This window comes from Notamacropus eugenii, chromosome 6 (assembly GCF_028372415.1).
Source record: "Notamacropus eugenii isolate mMacEug1 chromosome 6, mMacEug1.pri_v2, whole genome shotgun sequence".
Classification (NCBI taxonomy): Eukaryota; Metazoa; Chordata; class Mammalia; order Diprotodontia; family Macropodidae; genus Notamacropus; species Notamacropus eugenii.
In genome coordinates this window covers 344850616-344868466 of record NC_092877.1, presented here as the reverse complement: position 1 = coordinate 344868466, position 17851 = coordinate 344850616, and the positions used below count along the sequence as shown (strand labels likewise).

The 17851-nt window shown below is 39.2% G+C and overlaps 1 protein-coding gene across 4 annotated transcripts in view; it reads left to right on the top strand.

Moving 5' to 3' along the window:
- MFN1 (mitofusin 1) overlaps positions 1–17651 on the top strand; it is a 33456-nt gene extending 15805 nt beyond the window's left edge. For all 4 annotated transcript variants that reach the window (XM_072618418.1, XM_072618419.1, XM_072618420.1 and 1 more), the window contains 12 exons: positions 472–579; positions 1340–1493; positions 1640–1707; positions 7342–7463; positions 8382–8508; positions 8611–8715; positions 9400–9502; positions 9794–10023; positions 10899–11051; positions 12253–12449; positions 14739–14873; positions 15918–17651. In XM_072618418.1, coding sequence (XP_072474519.1) covers positions 472–579; positions 1340–1493; positions 1640–1707; positions 7342–7463; positions 8382–8508; positions 8611–8715; positions 9400–9502; positions 9794–10023; positions 10899–11051; positions 12253–12449; positions 14739–14873; positions 15918–15987 — 1572 coding nt within the window. In that variant the 3' untranslated portion in view covers positions 15988–17651. The remainder of the gene's footprint in view (positions 1–471; positions 580–1339; positions 1494–1639; positions 1708–7341; positions 7464–8381; positions 8509–8610; positions 8716–9399; positions 9503–9793; positions 10024–10898; positions 11052–12252; positions 12450–14738; positions 14874–15917) is intronic.
- The last annotated feature ends 200 nt before the right edge of the window (positions 17652–17851 follow it).

Sequence of the window (17851 nt, the reverse complement as noted above, 5' to 3'; positions counted from 1 at the left end):
AAAATTTACCAGACAGACAGAAGTCTAATTAGAAGTTAGTGAAACACTGTTAGATTCATGGACAAAAATTATTGTCATGCTTTCCAAGTTACCTTAGCTTGCTCTTCAACTCCTTTCTAAATGTATACAGAGACCTAGGATGATATAATCCTAGGACACATGGGATTCAGCATACAGGCATTTAGGGTGTTCCTTAGATCTGTCACTCAGAGACCAGTGTAATACTTGTGTAAGTGCAATTCTTAATTTGCCCATTTACAAATTGGTCTTATTAGAATAATATGCATGTGACATCATTTGAGAGCCTTTTACTGTAGGTATTGGAATATTTCTGAGAGATCCAAAATGTTTGCATCACAGTAACTAAAGTTTAGCTTTTACATGTAAATTGGCAATATGTGTGTGTGTGTGTGTGTGTGTGTGTATGAAATTTGAAAAAGTGAGGGTTCTGTGTCTTTTGGTCTCTTTTAGGAAAAACACTTTTTTCATAAAGTAAACGAGCGACTTTCCAAGCCTAATATCTTTATCCTGAATAACCGTTGGGATGCCTCTGCCTCAGAACCAGAATATATGGAAGATGTGAGTTATGTATCCTTAATTTCTGAAGTCATCACGGAAGCATCGAATTATCAGCTCAGGAAATCTGTCAGCATTGTAGAGCCAAGTATTGTAAAAGCTCAGTCTTTGGCTCGTGAACATTGATTTAGAATAAAATGAAGCGTATGTGATCTGGATCTGACAAGAAGAGTAGAAGATGTTTTCCTTTTATTTCTAAGTAGTTTTACTTCTGGAGATTTTGAAGAAGGTACTAAAGTAATAGAGATTTTATTGCATTTATTTTATAAGTACTTTGAGTTTTACCTCATGTGTCATACTTTTTCTTGCATATCTTAAAGATCTTTTCTACTTTGATCATAGAGGTTGAACTTATATCCTCTTGGCTACTCCTTGCTGCCAGGGAAGGGAAGTTTCTTAGACTTGATGAGTTATGTTGAAGCAAATCACTACCCACTGTCCAGTAGAATTTAGCATAAGATTGTTCCACATGGGACTCTGATGTGAGGGAACTGCCACAATGTGAAGCCCCCTAATTTGGTAGCCTTGTCTAATGGACCAGAAGGAACATGATGTGGCTCTGGAGAGCAGCCTTGGTAGATGTTGGGGCTTTTAGGTATGAATGTTCTCAACCTCTGTAGAGGAATGATCCCAGAGCCAGCAGGGCAGTGTTAGAGATCATGAATCTAACTCCAACAACCTGGTTTTTGCGTACAACCAAACTTGATTTGTCATTGTTATTTCTTCAAGGTCACAGGTTTTTCAAAGGTCTTACTTTCTGCAGGTACGACGGCAGCACATGGAGCGCTGCCTGAACTTCTTGGTGGAGGAGCTCAAAGTCGTGGATCCCTCTGAGGCACAGAATCGCATCTTCTTTGTTTCAGCAAAGGAAGTTCTCAGTGCACGAAAACAGAAGGCCCAAGGAATGCCCGAGGGAGGTAGGCAGCACTCACCTAAAAGAGTTTGACATGATCCCCATTGACTATTATCTGTTAGCCTGAGCTTGTTATCTTGGCATTATTATTTATTTATTATTTTGACTTTTTAATCTCATCATTATAGAATCTTTACCTAAATATTACAGGTGGGGCACTTGCTGAAGGATTTCAGACAAGATTCCAGGAGTTTCAGAACTTTGAACAAATCTTTGAGGTAGGATTTGTTTGGATTTCCAACCTGTAGGTAGGTGGTAAAATGATCCCAAACCTTTGCTGTTGTTTCCATTAATTCTTTCCAATGTCCTGGTCAATCAGTTCTTGCATATCACAGAAAGGCCAGAGAAAAGAGAGGAAGAAGCTGGGCCCCAGTTAACTTGCAAGCTTCGAGAGGGGAGAAGGCAAGAAGGATGCTTTTTCTTCTTTCTGTGTACTTTAAAGAAAATCCATGCTACGTTTTATTCCTCATCTGTGTTGAAGAAAAAATATTCACATTGTACTCTGTTTTAGGGTCAACATTATTCGAGTATCCAAGAATTTCTAGTTTAAAAAGGACAGTGTTTAAATCAGCATCCTTCCATGCTCTTGGACATTTCTGTCTCCCCTAAGATGATTTGAGGTGGCATTAATTGGAAACTTGAACAAGGAAAATGTTGAAATATGCTAAAAGTCCAGTTTGAGGTTAACACTCTACTCCAAATAGAACAGTAGTCACCTAATGACTATTCCTTCCCTGACCACATGCCCTTCTCCCTCCAGGATTGAAAGGGCTTCCAAAGGAGACAGAGGGCACTTTGCTCTGAACGGGAATAGTCATAGTCCCTTAGTCCCTTCAGGCATTGGGGAAGGCAGTGGCTTTAACAAGACTGATGGTACTCTTTGTTCTAGGTTTGTTTTCTGCCCTTCATCTGTCTCCCTGAGAAAGGCCTTTTACATACTTTGAAAAGTCTGGGAGGGTTTTTTTAGATTAGAGGAATATTTATTTGTTGCTATTTGTAGAGAAGATGAAAAGGAGATTCTGAATATGCTTCCTGCACATGCTGTCAGACCACTTTGAGTGTTATCATTTACATTTTTTCCTTCTAAAAGTGTGTAAATCTTGTCTTTGTCTAGTGGCTGTGGTTGGTTAGACTACAAAAGGCATGGGAAAGTCAAAGGGGGAGAATCATCCTTAATTCCCTGTTTAGCTTCTTTGTGATCAGAACTAGTAGAGGGATCTAGAGAGCACAAGAAGGCATCTAGAAAAGCAACATAAAACAAGAATTTTACTGCAGCATAAGGACATAAAAACCTCATGTTTTATTGGAATATGATATTTTGACCTACAGAAATGAGATTTTGAAACTCCAGAATTGAAGGCCCTCTCCAGTTATATTGGTTATATCTTATTACAAGGATATAGCTATGGAATTTTACCTTTACCTTATGCTGACCTTGTGTATGTAAGGTTTTGATCTCTTTGTGATTTTTTGTCAAACCCTGAGCTGTTATGGTATGTGTAAGGATTTTTCTCCCCATAGATCACTTCATTTAGAGGTAGGTAGTTTGATATAGTGGATAGAGTCAGAAAAGATTGGGATTCCAGGACAGTTTCTGATAGTGTGTGAGGCCTTGGCAAGATACTTAAGCTCATCTGGTTACTTGAGGAGGCTGCTATCCCAAGTGTATGGGTTACAGAGAAGAGGCAGATACGCATGGGGTTGTGGACATCAAAGGGAGAGAAAGTAATCTGCATTTAGAGATTCTTAATTTGTAATCAAGGGAGATGTGTGGAGTGTGTCTGTATAGTAACAATTCAATTAAATTTTATTCTAAGACTTCTTTCATACAGAAAAGCAATCAAATCAAAGGAAATGCTTATTCTGTTAGCACTGGCTACACTAACACAACACACGCATACTTGAGAACATGAAAACCAAATAAGAAATCTCAGCCTTTAAAAGATTATGAAATGATATATGGTAAAGACCAGTATCTATAGCTGATCAGATATATGTGCAGACAGGATACGGGTGATGTATGATGCAGACAATTAACTGCATCAGAGAATATCTATTGGAAAAGGATAAAAGGTACCAAATGTTTCCTCGGGTATACATTATTTGACTATGGCGGGTAAAAGATGAAATGACTGAGGAAACAAAGGTTTAGCCTGATGACCTATAGCAGCATCTGCCAATTGTGTAACAGATTAGGACCATACCTCTCAGCCTAGGGCTAGACACCAAGTACAGAGGAGACAGATTTTTGTACATTAAAAACAATTAATCAAATAAGGCCAATTAATTAGAAGGAAACAGTACAACATTAGGTTGGTGGTTCCATTTGGTTTGTTTTTTAGCCTTGGATAATAGCTTTCAGGATATTTGTGTGGCTGATAATTATGTGACCTGAAAACAACTCAAGCATTTAATCATATCCTAAACAGTGACTTTTTTTATACTTTAGAAATGCTTGAAATTATTGCCATAAAATGAACACCTCAAATACATTACTTTTTTTTTTTGCCATGGACTTAGGTAAGCAGTTCTGAGGCTCTCTGTTGGCCCATGAACATCTGGCTTTTCTGTAATGATTTATGGAGAAGGTGGTGGGGGAGAGTCCATAGGATTCATCATGTGGTTTGATAATTAACAAAATAGCTAATATAGAAGGGAATGGATCTCTTAAAATATGATGACTGACCTTTCTTAGGAACTAGTTTGGTCCTAAATGGAGTAAGTTGAATATTAGTAAGGATCTTGACTTACTCTGTTCTGTTACCTCCCCATCCCAATTCTGATTGGGGACTATTAATTATAATTTTATTGGTAATTTTATAGTTATTTCTAGTAAACATTTTGGGCAGGTACTCAGTGGTTTAAATACAAGTTTGAAATCTGAGTGTTAACAGTTCCTTTTGTTGCTTAAAACTAGCTCTGTTGCAGCTTTTGTCCTCCCTCTGGGTGCTCGGTGGACTGCTCTGCTCAGTCACCTACTGAAAAAGGTCAAGTGGGATTTGATTGAGGTTTTTCAACTTCCATCTCTGTCTCACCTAGAAATGAAGTACTGTTTGACGTTTGCCAATATGCCTTGTGAAATAGATTTCCTAAACTTAAAAAGAACAAAACAAAACAGGTAGCTTTGGAAGGCATGTTCCCATACTGGGGATGGGGTTGAAGGGGGGCTAATTGCTCCTCCCAGCTTGATGTCTGCTACCTCTGTTGAGGCAGCTAGGTGGGTCTACTTAGGGAGCTAAGTAAGCAGTGAGCTTTGGAATCCTACAGTAACTGGTCTGCATATGCTCTTTTCTGAGATTCCTTGAAGTTCTAAGAGTTCCTAAAGAGGAGGGTGGTTTTTAGACCAAGAACACAAATGTACCTGAATGAGTGGATAATTTGTTAATTTGCTGATGTTGGCCTTCACAAAAGTGTTTGTTATATTGTGTTTTGTTTTAATGAATACATAAGGGATGAGTGGAAAGTTTTATCTTATTTGTTTTTGAAGTTACTTAAAAAAACGCAGGTGATAGTCTTGTTGCAGAGAAATTTGTCTTCTCCTATTTTTGGTCTTTTTTTAAACTTAATCTGTCTCTATTTGTGTCTCTAACTTTTGGAGTTCTTCTTTCCTTCCCAGTCTAGCTCTTACATTGTGTTGTTCCTTATGAAACTGAGTCTTCATGGCTGAAATCTAGATCTGCTTCATCGAGGAGCACGGCCTGCCTTTTAATCATTCTTTTTGGTTTTGTTTTTTTCTCTATTCTGCTTTCATCATAGAATTTAACTTGGGCGGCGTACCCATAGTTGTCTGTAGGAGGTAGTTTACAACTCATTAGACATTAGCTATTCTCATTTTTAATGTTGACATCATAAACTCATCTACCCATTGCTGCCAGTTTTAAAGAAATAAAAACATTTAATTGTTTAGGACAGAGGTGTCAAAATGTGGACAGCTCCCCAGTGTAGCTGATCCAGATGGAAATCAATTGAAAAGTATTTAACAAAATTAATAAAAATACAATAAAATACAGAAAATGTTAACATAATGGTTTTCTAAGTCATTCTGTGGCCCTCAGGAATCCTTAGCCATTTTTAGTGGCTCCATTTTTATTAAAATTTGACATCTCTGGTGTAGGCCACCTGCTTATGTTAAGAATAAGTATGGCACTCCCTCTCACACCTTCAAACTTCCTGAGATGAGGTGAGGACAAAGGCCTTGATAGCAAAAGGAATGAGTTTCGCCTTGATTTAGAGTGGGATCAGGCATTTATGGGGGGGCAAATAGTTGTTATTAATTAGTTAACTAATAGTTATTAACTCAGACTTCATCAGCTAATCATCAGCCAAGACCCAGGAAAAGGATCCACTCACTAGTCATCCTAATTTGAAGTTTTCAGTTCTAAGAATCCTTTACACCACACCTTCATGTCCTCCAGCTGAGTAGTTCTTGCTGTACTATACAACTAAGACAAGACAGAGGGATATGGAGGGAGGGCAGACTAAAAAGATTTTGGAATATTCTGGCTAAGAAAAGGAGAAAGTTAAGGGAAAATGGTCAAAGTTTTAAAAAATAATGAAGAGGGAGTGGGGTAGCCATAGAGTTATTTACCACATTGTGACACCAGGTCTAGTGGGTGTCTCTTGAAGTGTGAAACCAATCCAGCAAGCACTTTTGAAAGAGAGGGCTTTAAGACAAAGAAATGGAAGACACCATTTTTATCCAATCATAGACAGAAGAGTGGATAGAGAGAGACCAGGCTTCAAAACCTGGAAGACCTCCTTTCAGATCCTGCCTCTGACTGGCTATGTGAGTGACCCTGGGCAAGTCACTGAACTTGAGCTGCCCTAGACAGCTGTCTGAGACCAAAGCCCAAGTTGGATAAAAGATGCCAGCCGTCATTGGTAGGCAGAAGCCTAGTCCTTTTCAGTCCTTATCTTCCCAGCACTCAATAGGGAGCTCATTTTAGCCTCTCAGGAAGTCATATAGGCTGAAAATCTATGTTGAAGAAGTTATGTTCATGAAAACTAAGACTCTTTGGTAAATCCCCATTTGTTCCAAGCCAGTGTCACAGAGGACAACAGTATTCTTCTGCAAAACATACTTTCATGTCAGACTATTTGGCCTACTGCGGTGTTTCATGTACTGTTTTGAAAACAGTACAATCATAGCTGTATGAATATGAATGTTATTAATACTAACCTCTACATTGAGTTAAAGGTAAAATAAAACCAACTGATTTTGGCCTTAGATTTAGGAGAGTAAATCGTGTTGGAGTCATATGATGACACTATAAGTTGTCTAAAACCAGACATAGTCATAGTTTAGAAAATTACTAGAATTTTGTGAAAGTCTTCAAAATTTTCGTTTGGTTTGAATCTGTGATTCTAGGCATTTTCACACACAGCATACTGCAGCTGAAGTTTTTAAGGGGTAAAATTATGAACAAAATTAAAGGGAACCCCCCCTCCCCCTTGTTAGAAAAGATTTTATGCTTCCTGCTAATGTATAAAATTGGACTGCATCAGTTAAAGAAATTAAATAGGTCCACAGTAGCAAGAAATTCACCCAGTGGAAATTACTGTGCTTCTTTATGTTGAAATTTTTAGCCTGTTACGTGTCCATATTTGTCTACTTTGTTTTTACAGTCTTTATTTTATGCAGTTGACAGTGCACATTACTGTGAAAAGATACACATATACAGGCTTGCTGTTCAGAATCTTTTTACGTTTTGAGTTTACAGATGCTTGGTACTTTTATTTATTTACTTTGCGGGGGAGGGCTTAATTTGATAACAGCAAGTTTTTGTGTTTTAAATTCCTGAACATGTTGGGATGGAATTACAGTAATGTGTTGTGGCTTGGGCCCCTCGCAGGAGTGTATCTCGCAGTCAGCAGTGAAAACAAAGTTTGAACAGCACACTATCAGAGCTAAACAGATAATAGATACTGTGAAAAACATAATGGATGCAATAAACGTGGCAGCCGCAGAAAAAAGGTATGAATTCACTTTATTCCAATGAAAGAGTGATAGTTTTTGGTAACCACTTAGATTTCAATGGTCAAAAATATTCCAACATGTCACATTCCAAAATTGTCTTTGATTTACTAAGTATCTTCTTGTGCCTTTATGTGGATGATGACATTCAGACTGATCACAAAGGAATCACGGCTCAAATGGAAGTTTTGGGCACACAGAATCAGTTGTCATTGATATTCCTATTTTTTTGTAAGGCAGAAAATATATTTTCAGTGGCCAGAATATCATCTAATATAGTAGGATATGAAAGGACATGAAGGAAACCAGGTCTGCTCGTAGGACAGTCAGAGTTTCTTAGGAGTAGAAGCCTGTTTCAGTGAAAGGGATCATCTTTCTTAGGTATAAACTCTGATTTTTCTTAGATCATTGTATAGTGCCATATAATTAATTGAACTAAGGAAATCTGAGTCTTATTGTAACAACTTGGTAAAAATAAGAATTATTGTTTGGCCTGTATCAGTAAATTAGATTCCTTCACCCTTTGTGGATTTCCCAAGTGCTTCTTTGAAAACAAAATATGGTTTATGCCAGACATCAGCTGATTCACCCTATACTTCCCCGTTGCCCCGTTGGTTCTGGCATTATGGAACATGAGAAAGGAGGGTGGCCCTAGCGCAGAGAACCTGCGACCTCGAGGCCACTAGCATCTGTGGAGCTTAGCTTGTTAGTAGTAGCAATGACTGAGTTAAGTTTATTTTAAGCATTCCAGTTTCTGAACATAATCTAACCTATTTTGAACATAAATTGTTAGCTGTTATTTTTTTAATGCCTTAAACCATTGGATACATTTTTGTGAGCAAATTTAGACTAGCTTAGTTGCTTTTCTTCCTTTGTCTACACCTTAAATGTATATGTTGTCCCTTAATGCTACCTTAGGATTTATTCTTTGGAGGAGAGGGAGGACCAGACTGACAGATTGGACTTTATTAGAAATCAGATGAACCTTTTAACACAAGATGTTAAGAAAAAAATCAAAGAGGTTACAGCGGAGGTAGAGAACAAGGTATGTTTAAGAATAGTTTTGAGGGTCTCATTTTTGGGAGTGGAGGTTTTCTGTGCTGTTGAAGATGTTTCTGAGCTGAATAAATCATTCTAATGCTTTCAGGTTTCATGTGCTATGACAGATGAGATTTGTCGTCTTTCCCTTTTGGTCGATGAGTTTTGTTCCGACTTCCATCCTTCTCCAAGTGTGCTCAAAGTATATAAAACTGTAAGTTTAATGGCCACAGTTCTTTGGAATGATATTTCTTTATGTTATTTTGTACTATTGGGATATAATCTTTGCTATATGGTGTGGTACCTCTTAGTAAGGCTCTTAGGAAAGGCCAATTTCACACTTTAGCTTCCACGTATCCTTTATTTGCTTTTAGTCTTTGTTTCTGTATGTCAAATGTAGAAACTCCTTGCCAAGTTAGTAATTAGAAAGGACACCCACCCAGTAGGCTTCCAACTGTAATTGTCAGTGGACTAGAGTTCATTCTTCCATCTGATATCTAACTTGGCTTAAACATTTTAATATATTTGCAATTTTAGAGCTGTCACACATTCAGTTGAACTCACTGCCGTACATATTGGTGTATACTTATTTAATTTAATTGAAGTTAAAGCAGGGAGAGGCTTTCCTCCTTAAGTTAGATGGTGGTGGTCTTACATCTTGGTAGTATATCAGCTGGTGATGAAAAGCAGCAGGAATCCTCTTCGAGGCGTGCATGTGCACATGTGTTAGGCACCTCTGAAACTATGGAGAAAAGCAGAACAATTTTTAATCTAAGTAAAAATTTTTATTAGCTTTCATTTTATAGTCTTGAGAGATTCACATTATTATAAATGTTTTATAGCAGACCTGGGATTTTAATTGGCCATGAAAAATAATAATATATCAATGTAACAACAGGAACTAAACAAGCACATAGAAGATGGTATGGGAAGAAACTTGGCTGACCGCTGCTCTGCTGAGGTCAACGCCTCGATGCACCAGTCGCAGCAGGAAATGATTGGTAATGCTTTTGGTGTCCTGAGATGGAGATTCTTATTCTTAAACTTGTAGGGTTTATTTTGTCATTTGGTAAGAATTTTATACTTATCCTCAAGTATTCTGTTAAGTTTGGAAGTTAGGTTACTATGAACTCTAGTTGGTGAGAGTTTACACATTATGGTGGTTTTTCTGCTTTCTCACATGCTACTAAGTACAAATATGATCTTACAGTATACTTGTTGTAGAAATTTAAAAAAAACACCCCAAATCTGCTCTTACTTAAAAGGAGTGGTTTGTTTTTTCTCCTTTCCAGAAAACTTGAAGCCATTGCTTCCTGCTGGTATACAGAAGAAGCTCCATGTATTAATCCCTTGTAAGAAATTTGATCTCAGCTATGACCTGAACTGTCACAAGTTGTGTTCTGACTTTCAAGAAGATATTGTATTTCGTTTTTCCTTGGGGTGGTCATCCCTGGTTAGCCGGTTCTTGGGGCCTACAAATGCCCAGAGGGTTCTCTTAGGATTGTCAGAGCCCATTCTACAGGTAAGATGAAACTTGTTAAAGTTCTGGTAGAAATTAAAGAATCAGAGCTAGTATACTGATTTATTTGTGATACTTTTAGCAAATGGACCAGTTGCTTTCAATCTGGCTACGTGATTTGATTGCCAAATAGTTTCTGTTTGTCAGCTGTCTTAGAGAAAATAGGCCCTTGAACAGGTGTAAATTTGAGTACTCAATCCTCCTTAAGCTTTGCTGGTTCTCTGTGTCTCTGGAGATTTAATCTCTGGTACACATTTAGGGGAGAATGGGAGTAGTGTGACTGTGGGCACTGACCCCCATCATTGGCACTTGATGTTTTATTTGCCTGATTTCTTGAGCACCTTGTGCCTTTGTGGTCACAGACTTGTAAGATGCTGAGGAAAGATGCAGAAGATGTGCTTGGATACTGTCTCTTGCAGAGAGATAGCACATAGCAAGGCCACAGAATAACAGGCAGCCATTGATATCTTGCAACCCCATGAGAGTGTGAGATGATCTCTTCCTACTCTTGATTACTTAGGACTGCTTGTCTGTCTTTCCGTATCTGCAGGGAAGAGAAACAGTCTGGAGGGAGGCTGCAATCCTGACTCTCCCAGTCCCAAACACTTCTGTTGACTTTGTTCCTCTTCAACCTTTATAATTGCTGGAGTTAGACTGACTGTTGTAGCATGTGAAGTAGGGCTCGTTTCTCAAATTCTTTTGAGGGTGGGATGGATAGAGAAGAGTGAACAGTTCTTTTCCTTCTGAAATTGAACATCTTTTAGAGAACTAAAGATGGGCTCTCTGTTTGCCCAACTGGGCTGCCTTAGAGAACCAGAAATGATTATTTAATAAGAGTTTTCTAACATTTTGTTCTGTTGGTTGTCCCACATTGCCAGGTGCCTCGATCTATCGCTTCAACTCCCTCTGCTCCTCCTAACCCTGCAACACCAGATCTTGTGTCTCAGGAAGAACTGATGGTGACTCTGGTAACTGGCCTGGCATCGTTAACATCACGGACTTCTATGGGCATCATTGTCGTTGGAGGAGTGGTAAGTACCAGGGCTCTGTCTTTGCACTACATCTAATAGGAGTACCTTGTGGCTTAGCAATAACATTTGGAAGTTTGTAGGTTTAAAATATGCAATTGTGATAAGTAGAACTATCTTTATGAAATGTACACTGTATCAGATAGTCTTCAGCATTAAAGAACTTGTTTCTAAATTGTATGGCTAGCAATATGAAAAGTAATGAGTTTTTGGAACACTTTGCTTGAAATGAGCTTTTAAAATAAAATACCTTGAATAATTTTATTTTTTGTAGCTCCAAACCCCATAGGTTTGTTGAAGTAATAGACCCCCAAGATTTGCAGCTCTTGGGACAATTAGTCTGTCAGATTTTCAGATAAAGAAAATGAATTTACTTTTGAATTTAATTTGTTTTAGAGACAATGAAGTTTAGAAGCTTGTCTGTGTATTAGTCTAGCATATGGGAACATTCAGTGCATCCTAGCATACTTGTGAGAGATCTCCTTTGTCACAGAACCACAACATTTGAGAGTTTGGAAGGACTTTGGTGGCCAAAAGCTCCCCCCATATGTGAAAAGCATCTCTGACTTATCTAACAAGTAGCCAAATAGGCCTCATCCCTTCTCTGTGATGGCTCTTCAACCTCTCATTGGCCTCATCATTGTCATCCCACCCAACCCTTAACCCCCTATTCACAACATTTCACTTGATCTTTATGTATGTGGAATCTAGACTTTCACCATCCTGGTGTGTCCCTCCTTGAACATTCAAGGAAGACCAGGAAGCTTGTTGGAACACTGACCTCAGAAATGTCCCAGTTCTTCTCCAAAAATGTTAGCATGTGTAGTTCTTTAATTTTGAAATCATAAGGAAAAAGTCTGTTTGTGTCACTACACAAGTCCCCACTGATTCCAGAATTGGGTAAAGGTGACCCTGCAGAGGAGAAGAGAGGTACTGGTACAGTATTTGTACTCCTCTGAAGTTAGCAGTGGCTGACAGGTTGGGTGTAAGGTAGAGAAGTCCACCTCAGCTCTCCCCCCAAGTCAATCCTTCGCACACAGAGGAAAGTGGCTTGGATTTCACCTATAGATTCCTGCGTTGTTTCCACCTTGGTGGGATTTGCAACAATAACCATGCAATTAAAATGGTCCCATGTAGTACCCATTTCTGTTGTTTGTTTTCTCCAAACTCTGTTGACAGTAATGGATAATTGCTCCCCTTGCAGATTTGGAAAACAGTGGGCTGGAAACTTATAACAGTTTCCCTCAGTATGTACGGAGCTTTGTATCTATATGAGCGGCTGACGTGGACCACTCGAGCAAAGGAGAAAGCCTTCAAGCAGCAGTTTGTCAACTATGCAACTGAAAAGCTGCAGATGATTGTTAGCTTCACGAGCGCTAATTGCAGCCATCAAGTACAGCAGTAAGTCACAAAGTGTGTGTTCTAGCAACAGTACTGGGGTGACAGGGTCTGGGCCCCAAAGAAGCCTCGGGTTCAGTTCTGTCACTGCATTTCACAGATGAGGAAACTGTGACTCAAGTTCAGTGACATGTCCAAGGTCACTGAGGCCCAACAATCAGAATTCTAATCCAGGGCTGCAGCTTTGAAACAAATGCTCTCTGCTCTTTGTAAGGCTTAGGTCTGGTACTTCTTCTTTCATGGTGTACAACCTGAGCTACTCCTAGGTGAAAATAGTCTCTCTCTTTAGGTCTTCTTAAATCATGTTGCCTGGATCTCATTGTTATCCCTTTCATAGCATCTATGAGCAAGCATCTGATCAGTGGAAGCCAACGAAGGTTGAAAGTGCCTCCAGTTAAGATTTTTTGGTGTGTATTTGGATTTCAGAAACAGCTTTCTGCAGTGTTGTTCATTGGTAGAGAAAAAAATATTTATTGACTTGATCTCACATTTTATTGTTGATGGATAAAAATTACTCAGAATCCATAGTGTCTAAAAATTAGGCTTAGGCACCCAGTACCTGCATTGGATTGTAAGCTTCTTGAGGACAGGAAATGTCTTTGGTCTCTTTTTGTATTCCCAGCATTTAGCAGCATGCCTGCTGAGTAGTAGGAGCTTACTAAATGTTTGTTAATTGAATGCATGTAGGAGTGAGGGGATCCAGGAGACATGTCTCCTGCCATAGGTCCCCTAGGGGTGGGACTGGGGGTAGTAGTAGAGAGTGTGGGCTGCTTGTCTCTGGATACCAGTACTTAGAATTGAGCAAGCCACATGCCCTTACCACCAGAGCTGGTGGGCTGGGGCCTGGGGGCCAAAACTTGCCAGGTCAAAGACCTGCCCTAACAGCAGTGGCTTTTGAGTGGGAATGGGGGAGAAGTAATTCATGCCGTGGTAATGAGAGCTGGAAGAAGGGGTTGAGACCCCTACAAAGACCAGGGTACCAGGGGCAGGTCACCTGGAAGGAATTTGCAGACTCAAGCATTGTTGAGATCAAGGTAAAGATTTATTATGCTTTTCAGTGGGCAAGAGTTGTTAAGGAACCTGCAGCCTTAGAGGGGTACAGGTGAAGTTTATGTAGGATATTCTATAATGAAGCACGGGCCAGATATGCCAACTGGGTGTTTTAGGGGGGCGTTAGGGAGTGGTTAAGGAGAGGTCAGTTCTTAAAGGAACATGCACTTTTGGTATCTACTGTGAGGTATTTTACCCAAAATTCATCAGAAAATAGCTCAAGAGTGAGGCTACATGGAGGTGTGGTTTTAGGCCTGAAACGTCACTAAGTCAACCAACAGTCAGGGCTGGCTGAGAAGTAATCCAGGTTGCTCTCATCAATGTCTTGTTAGACAAGACATATGTAAGGGAGTATATGTATGTCTGAGTCTAGGATACATGTGATTGGTCAGTGAGAGTCAATGTCATTGTGACCCAGTGCACAGCCGGTTCAGCCAGCACACAGCTGGTTCAGACTAATAAGCTCTCTAGGTGTAGCTGGCTGCTGTGGCAGGAAAGGACATAACAGTTATTGTTGCTGGGGCAGGCTGTGTCCTTGGGCTGGGGAGAAGCTGCCTGAGATAGTATTTTGAGACTACAGAGAAATGTGACTTTTAAAGAGAAATGTGATTTTAGAATTGGGGCCCAAGCACATGCACCCATACACTCCATCAGTAATACCGTAGGGTCCCCCAAAGCCCTGTTAAGATGTGTTACCGTCTCCATTGTACAGGTGAAGACCCTGTCAGTCCGGTGAATTTCCCTCCCCAAAGAGCTAGTCAGGGTCAGAGCAGAGATGTAGGAACTCTTGGTTTTTTGACCTTGGGGTCAATGAGTGCTCTTTCCTCTGGCTAGTATGTCTGTCCTTTGTGTTAACCTGGGTGGTTCTAGGATTCTGTTCTTCATGTTTCTGATGAACAGTCCAAGTTGTTTGCTCTGCAAAGCTGCAGTTAGTTTCAGACTTTATCTCCTTTGAGAGAGGAGTGCTGCTCCATCTTGTGGCATTTAAGAATGTTGGTTTTTAAAACAATGTTGCCACAAGTATCTTTAAGCAACAAAAAATAAGTCAAGGAGGGGGGACATGTTTGGCTGGTGGATTCAGGGCTCAACTTCTTTCCTTTAGCTGTGCGGTTTTATCTTATAGTTTTCCCATGATTGGTTGCCTTTAATATAAACAATTTTAAATCTCTCCTCAGTGCTATCTTCTAAGTAAAGCTGACTGACCTAAAATAGTTTTCTCCCTAATTTTTCTTTCTTAAAAAGGGAAATGGCCACAACTTTTGCTCGTCTGTGTCAGCAAGTTGATGTTACCCAGAAACAGCTGGAAGAAGAAATTTCTAGGCTGTCCAAAGAAATAGACCAGTTGGAAAAGATACAAAGCAATTCAAAGCTTTTAAGGTATGAGTCGTAGGAAAAAGTGTTTCATAACAAAATGCAACAATTTTTATGATCGTTTTTAATGCAGAAGGCCTCGTTTTAGTAGGAGGGTTATGTTGACATTCCCTAGTTACTTGGTGGTACAATATTTAATTTTCTGTGCTGCTATTGGAGTTGGGGTGAATAAGCTGTTTTATCAGTCAGAAAAAAAGTTGTTAGTCACATTCTCAATATTTAGAAAAAATTATCTTCTTAACTCAATATTTTGCCTGGGCAGTTAAAAGCAGTTTAAATGAGTTTTTGTACTCAAAATGGCAAGGTCACTTCTCCGGGCTTCATTGGCTTCTGGGCCATTGACCAGAGTGATAAAACTAGTAGAAGTAGAAGCATTTCCAGCAGCGTTAAAGGTCAGCTATTTCTTAGGATTGTGGCAGTATTGAAATGTCACGTTGGAGTTGAGTGCTGAGTGAAGCCTTCCCTGGCTTTATAATCCAGCTGTTGTTGGTGCGTACCAGATACGCCCACATGTATGTTCAGAGTACACTTGAGGACGTTGAGGAAAATTGTTATGGTTGTCTGTTTCCATAAATGATTTTCCAGATAGGCAGAAATAAAGTTGGATTTTGTATGATGGTGAATGGTAAAGCTGTGATTCTATTACTAGAATGTCACATCATTTATCTCTTTGCAATCACTGGAGAAATTCCACAGTTAGAATTGTTAATGGTTCCATGCTGCATTAGGCTCTTATTGGAATAGCCTTGTATCCAAGACTTGGAAAACTTGGCATGCTTCATTCTGACAGCCTTGATGAGTGGCCAGAAATGTATCTTGCCAGTTGTTGTCTAATTTTATTAAGACTTTGTCCTTTAGCCACCTGTGGAGCAGCTACATATATGGTAATATAATGAAATACTCTGAAAGGGTTTGCTAACTGCTGAATCTCTTCTACATAGCAAGAGCTCTCGTAATAGCAGAATTTTTGTCCTAAAGTATTGAATGGAATGCATTTTCATGAATCCACATGCGAATTTTCAGTAACTTTTTGTGTACTTTTAAAAACAGAAATAAAGCAATTCGACTTGAAAATGACCTGGAGAATTTTACGAGGCAGTTTCTTCATCCAAGCAAATAGAAGAATCTCAGCAGAGGGCTCTGGTGGCACCAGAGGAGAAGCAGGACTTTGTTTCTTGTGTTGATTTACATGAAAAGTGACTTAAATATGAACTATATTGACTGTTGCTTGCTGAAAATTGCAAATCTGGGTTTAGATTCTGGCAGTGCACTATCTCAAGGTGTTTGCATTTCTTAACAATGGTTACATGGTGTGTTTGTATCCTTAGTTGTAATGAGGGGTGGGGGAGGTAAAGAAATAATGAATTTGTGAAGCAAAGTACAACTAATTGTGAGAACTGTGACTGGGGAATGGGCTCTTGAGCTCCTAAATAGGGTTTTGTTTAATTCAGAAAAACCCTGCTTCCTGGCATCCAGGAATTAGAAAAGCCATTGCAGCCCCATTTTTCCAGGATAACTTTTTCAGTGTCCTATTTTATTGAGAATAACCAATCTTTTTATTTTTTTAAAATACTCATTTAATCTATTAGCCAAGGAGAAGAATTTCTTAAAAAGTGTTATTATTTATGCAAATAATGAATCATTTTTGTTAACACATTCATAAAATTTTCACTGTTGCCCATTACAACTACCTGATCACATCACAAGAAGGGAATGCTTACCTGTATTTCATTTGACCCTATGTGAATGTGCCAGCTTAGACAGAAGTTGGAATGGTTTGTGTTTCATCTTACCAAGGTTTTCACATGCTTGAGTATATGGTGAATAATCCAGTTTGCTTTATGTCCAGAATGGGTTGACAGTTAATATAGGAATGAAGAAAAATTCTATTGCTCTTGGAGGAAAATGTATTGGCCAGGTTTGACACTTTCCTGGGGAAAGAACAGAACTTCAGACTCCCCTATTTTAGGTACCAGAGCTGAGCTCTTTTCCTTGGGCTGCCTGAGCAGTTTTCTGTTGAGAATATTTTACTGTAAATAGGAATTTTGGGGGGTTATTCATTCACTGCTTCCCTTATTGTGCCTTTAAGGCTTCTGAATGCTATTTATTATTAAACCTTCTCTAGGCATGTGTGCCTCTATTTTTAAAGAATAAATAGCATTGTTTTGGGCCATTAAAAGCCTTTCAAATTATTTATATATTTTTATGCAGATTAAACGTTTAACAGGATAAAATATAAAGGTCCAGAATTGGATGAAAAGTTCTTAGTTGTACAGACTGCTAATAACTCTCACAGGGCCCAACTGAAGAATGGGAAAAGTGGCCACACTGGGTGGTCTTGGGTTAGAGTTCACACTCATCTACGCAACAAGTCGGCCCCCAGTGTGAGCCAGATCCCTGTATGCATGTGGACAATGCATTGGCTTGGTTGCGTTGCATTGATTTGATCAGTAGTCATCAGTTTCCTTCGGTACTTTGAAATAAAGAATTGCCACCTGATTGTTTGGATATCTGTTCCGTGCATGTTGGAAATAGGAAAGATGGCTTAAGAAACCAAAATCATCCTTCTCACCCTCCTCCCCATCCTAAAGTCAGCCCAAGCCTACGACTTGCACAGAAATTATGTGATTTTAGTATTAATGTGGTTCAGACTTGATGTTTATTTTCTCTATATGTTTGCAAGATCATTTATAAGCTTTGTATAATCCTCAACTTTTTACAGTTATTTTATAGCTGTTCAAACTTCCAAGGGAAAAATAAAAGCTATACTCATTCTTTGCCTGATGATACAGAAAACATTTACATTGGTACCAAATTCGCAAGAGGTACCAGCCTCTTGGGAAGACCCCTGTCCCCTTGCTTCTTCCCCATGGGGATCTTGGCAAGGGCTCTGACCTCTTGCCACTTAGCATGGCTTAGTTTTGAAGAGTACTCTTGGAGAAAAGGACTGGCATGTGGCAGAACTGACGAACCTCTACAGCAGC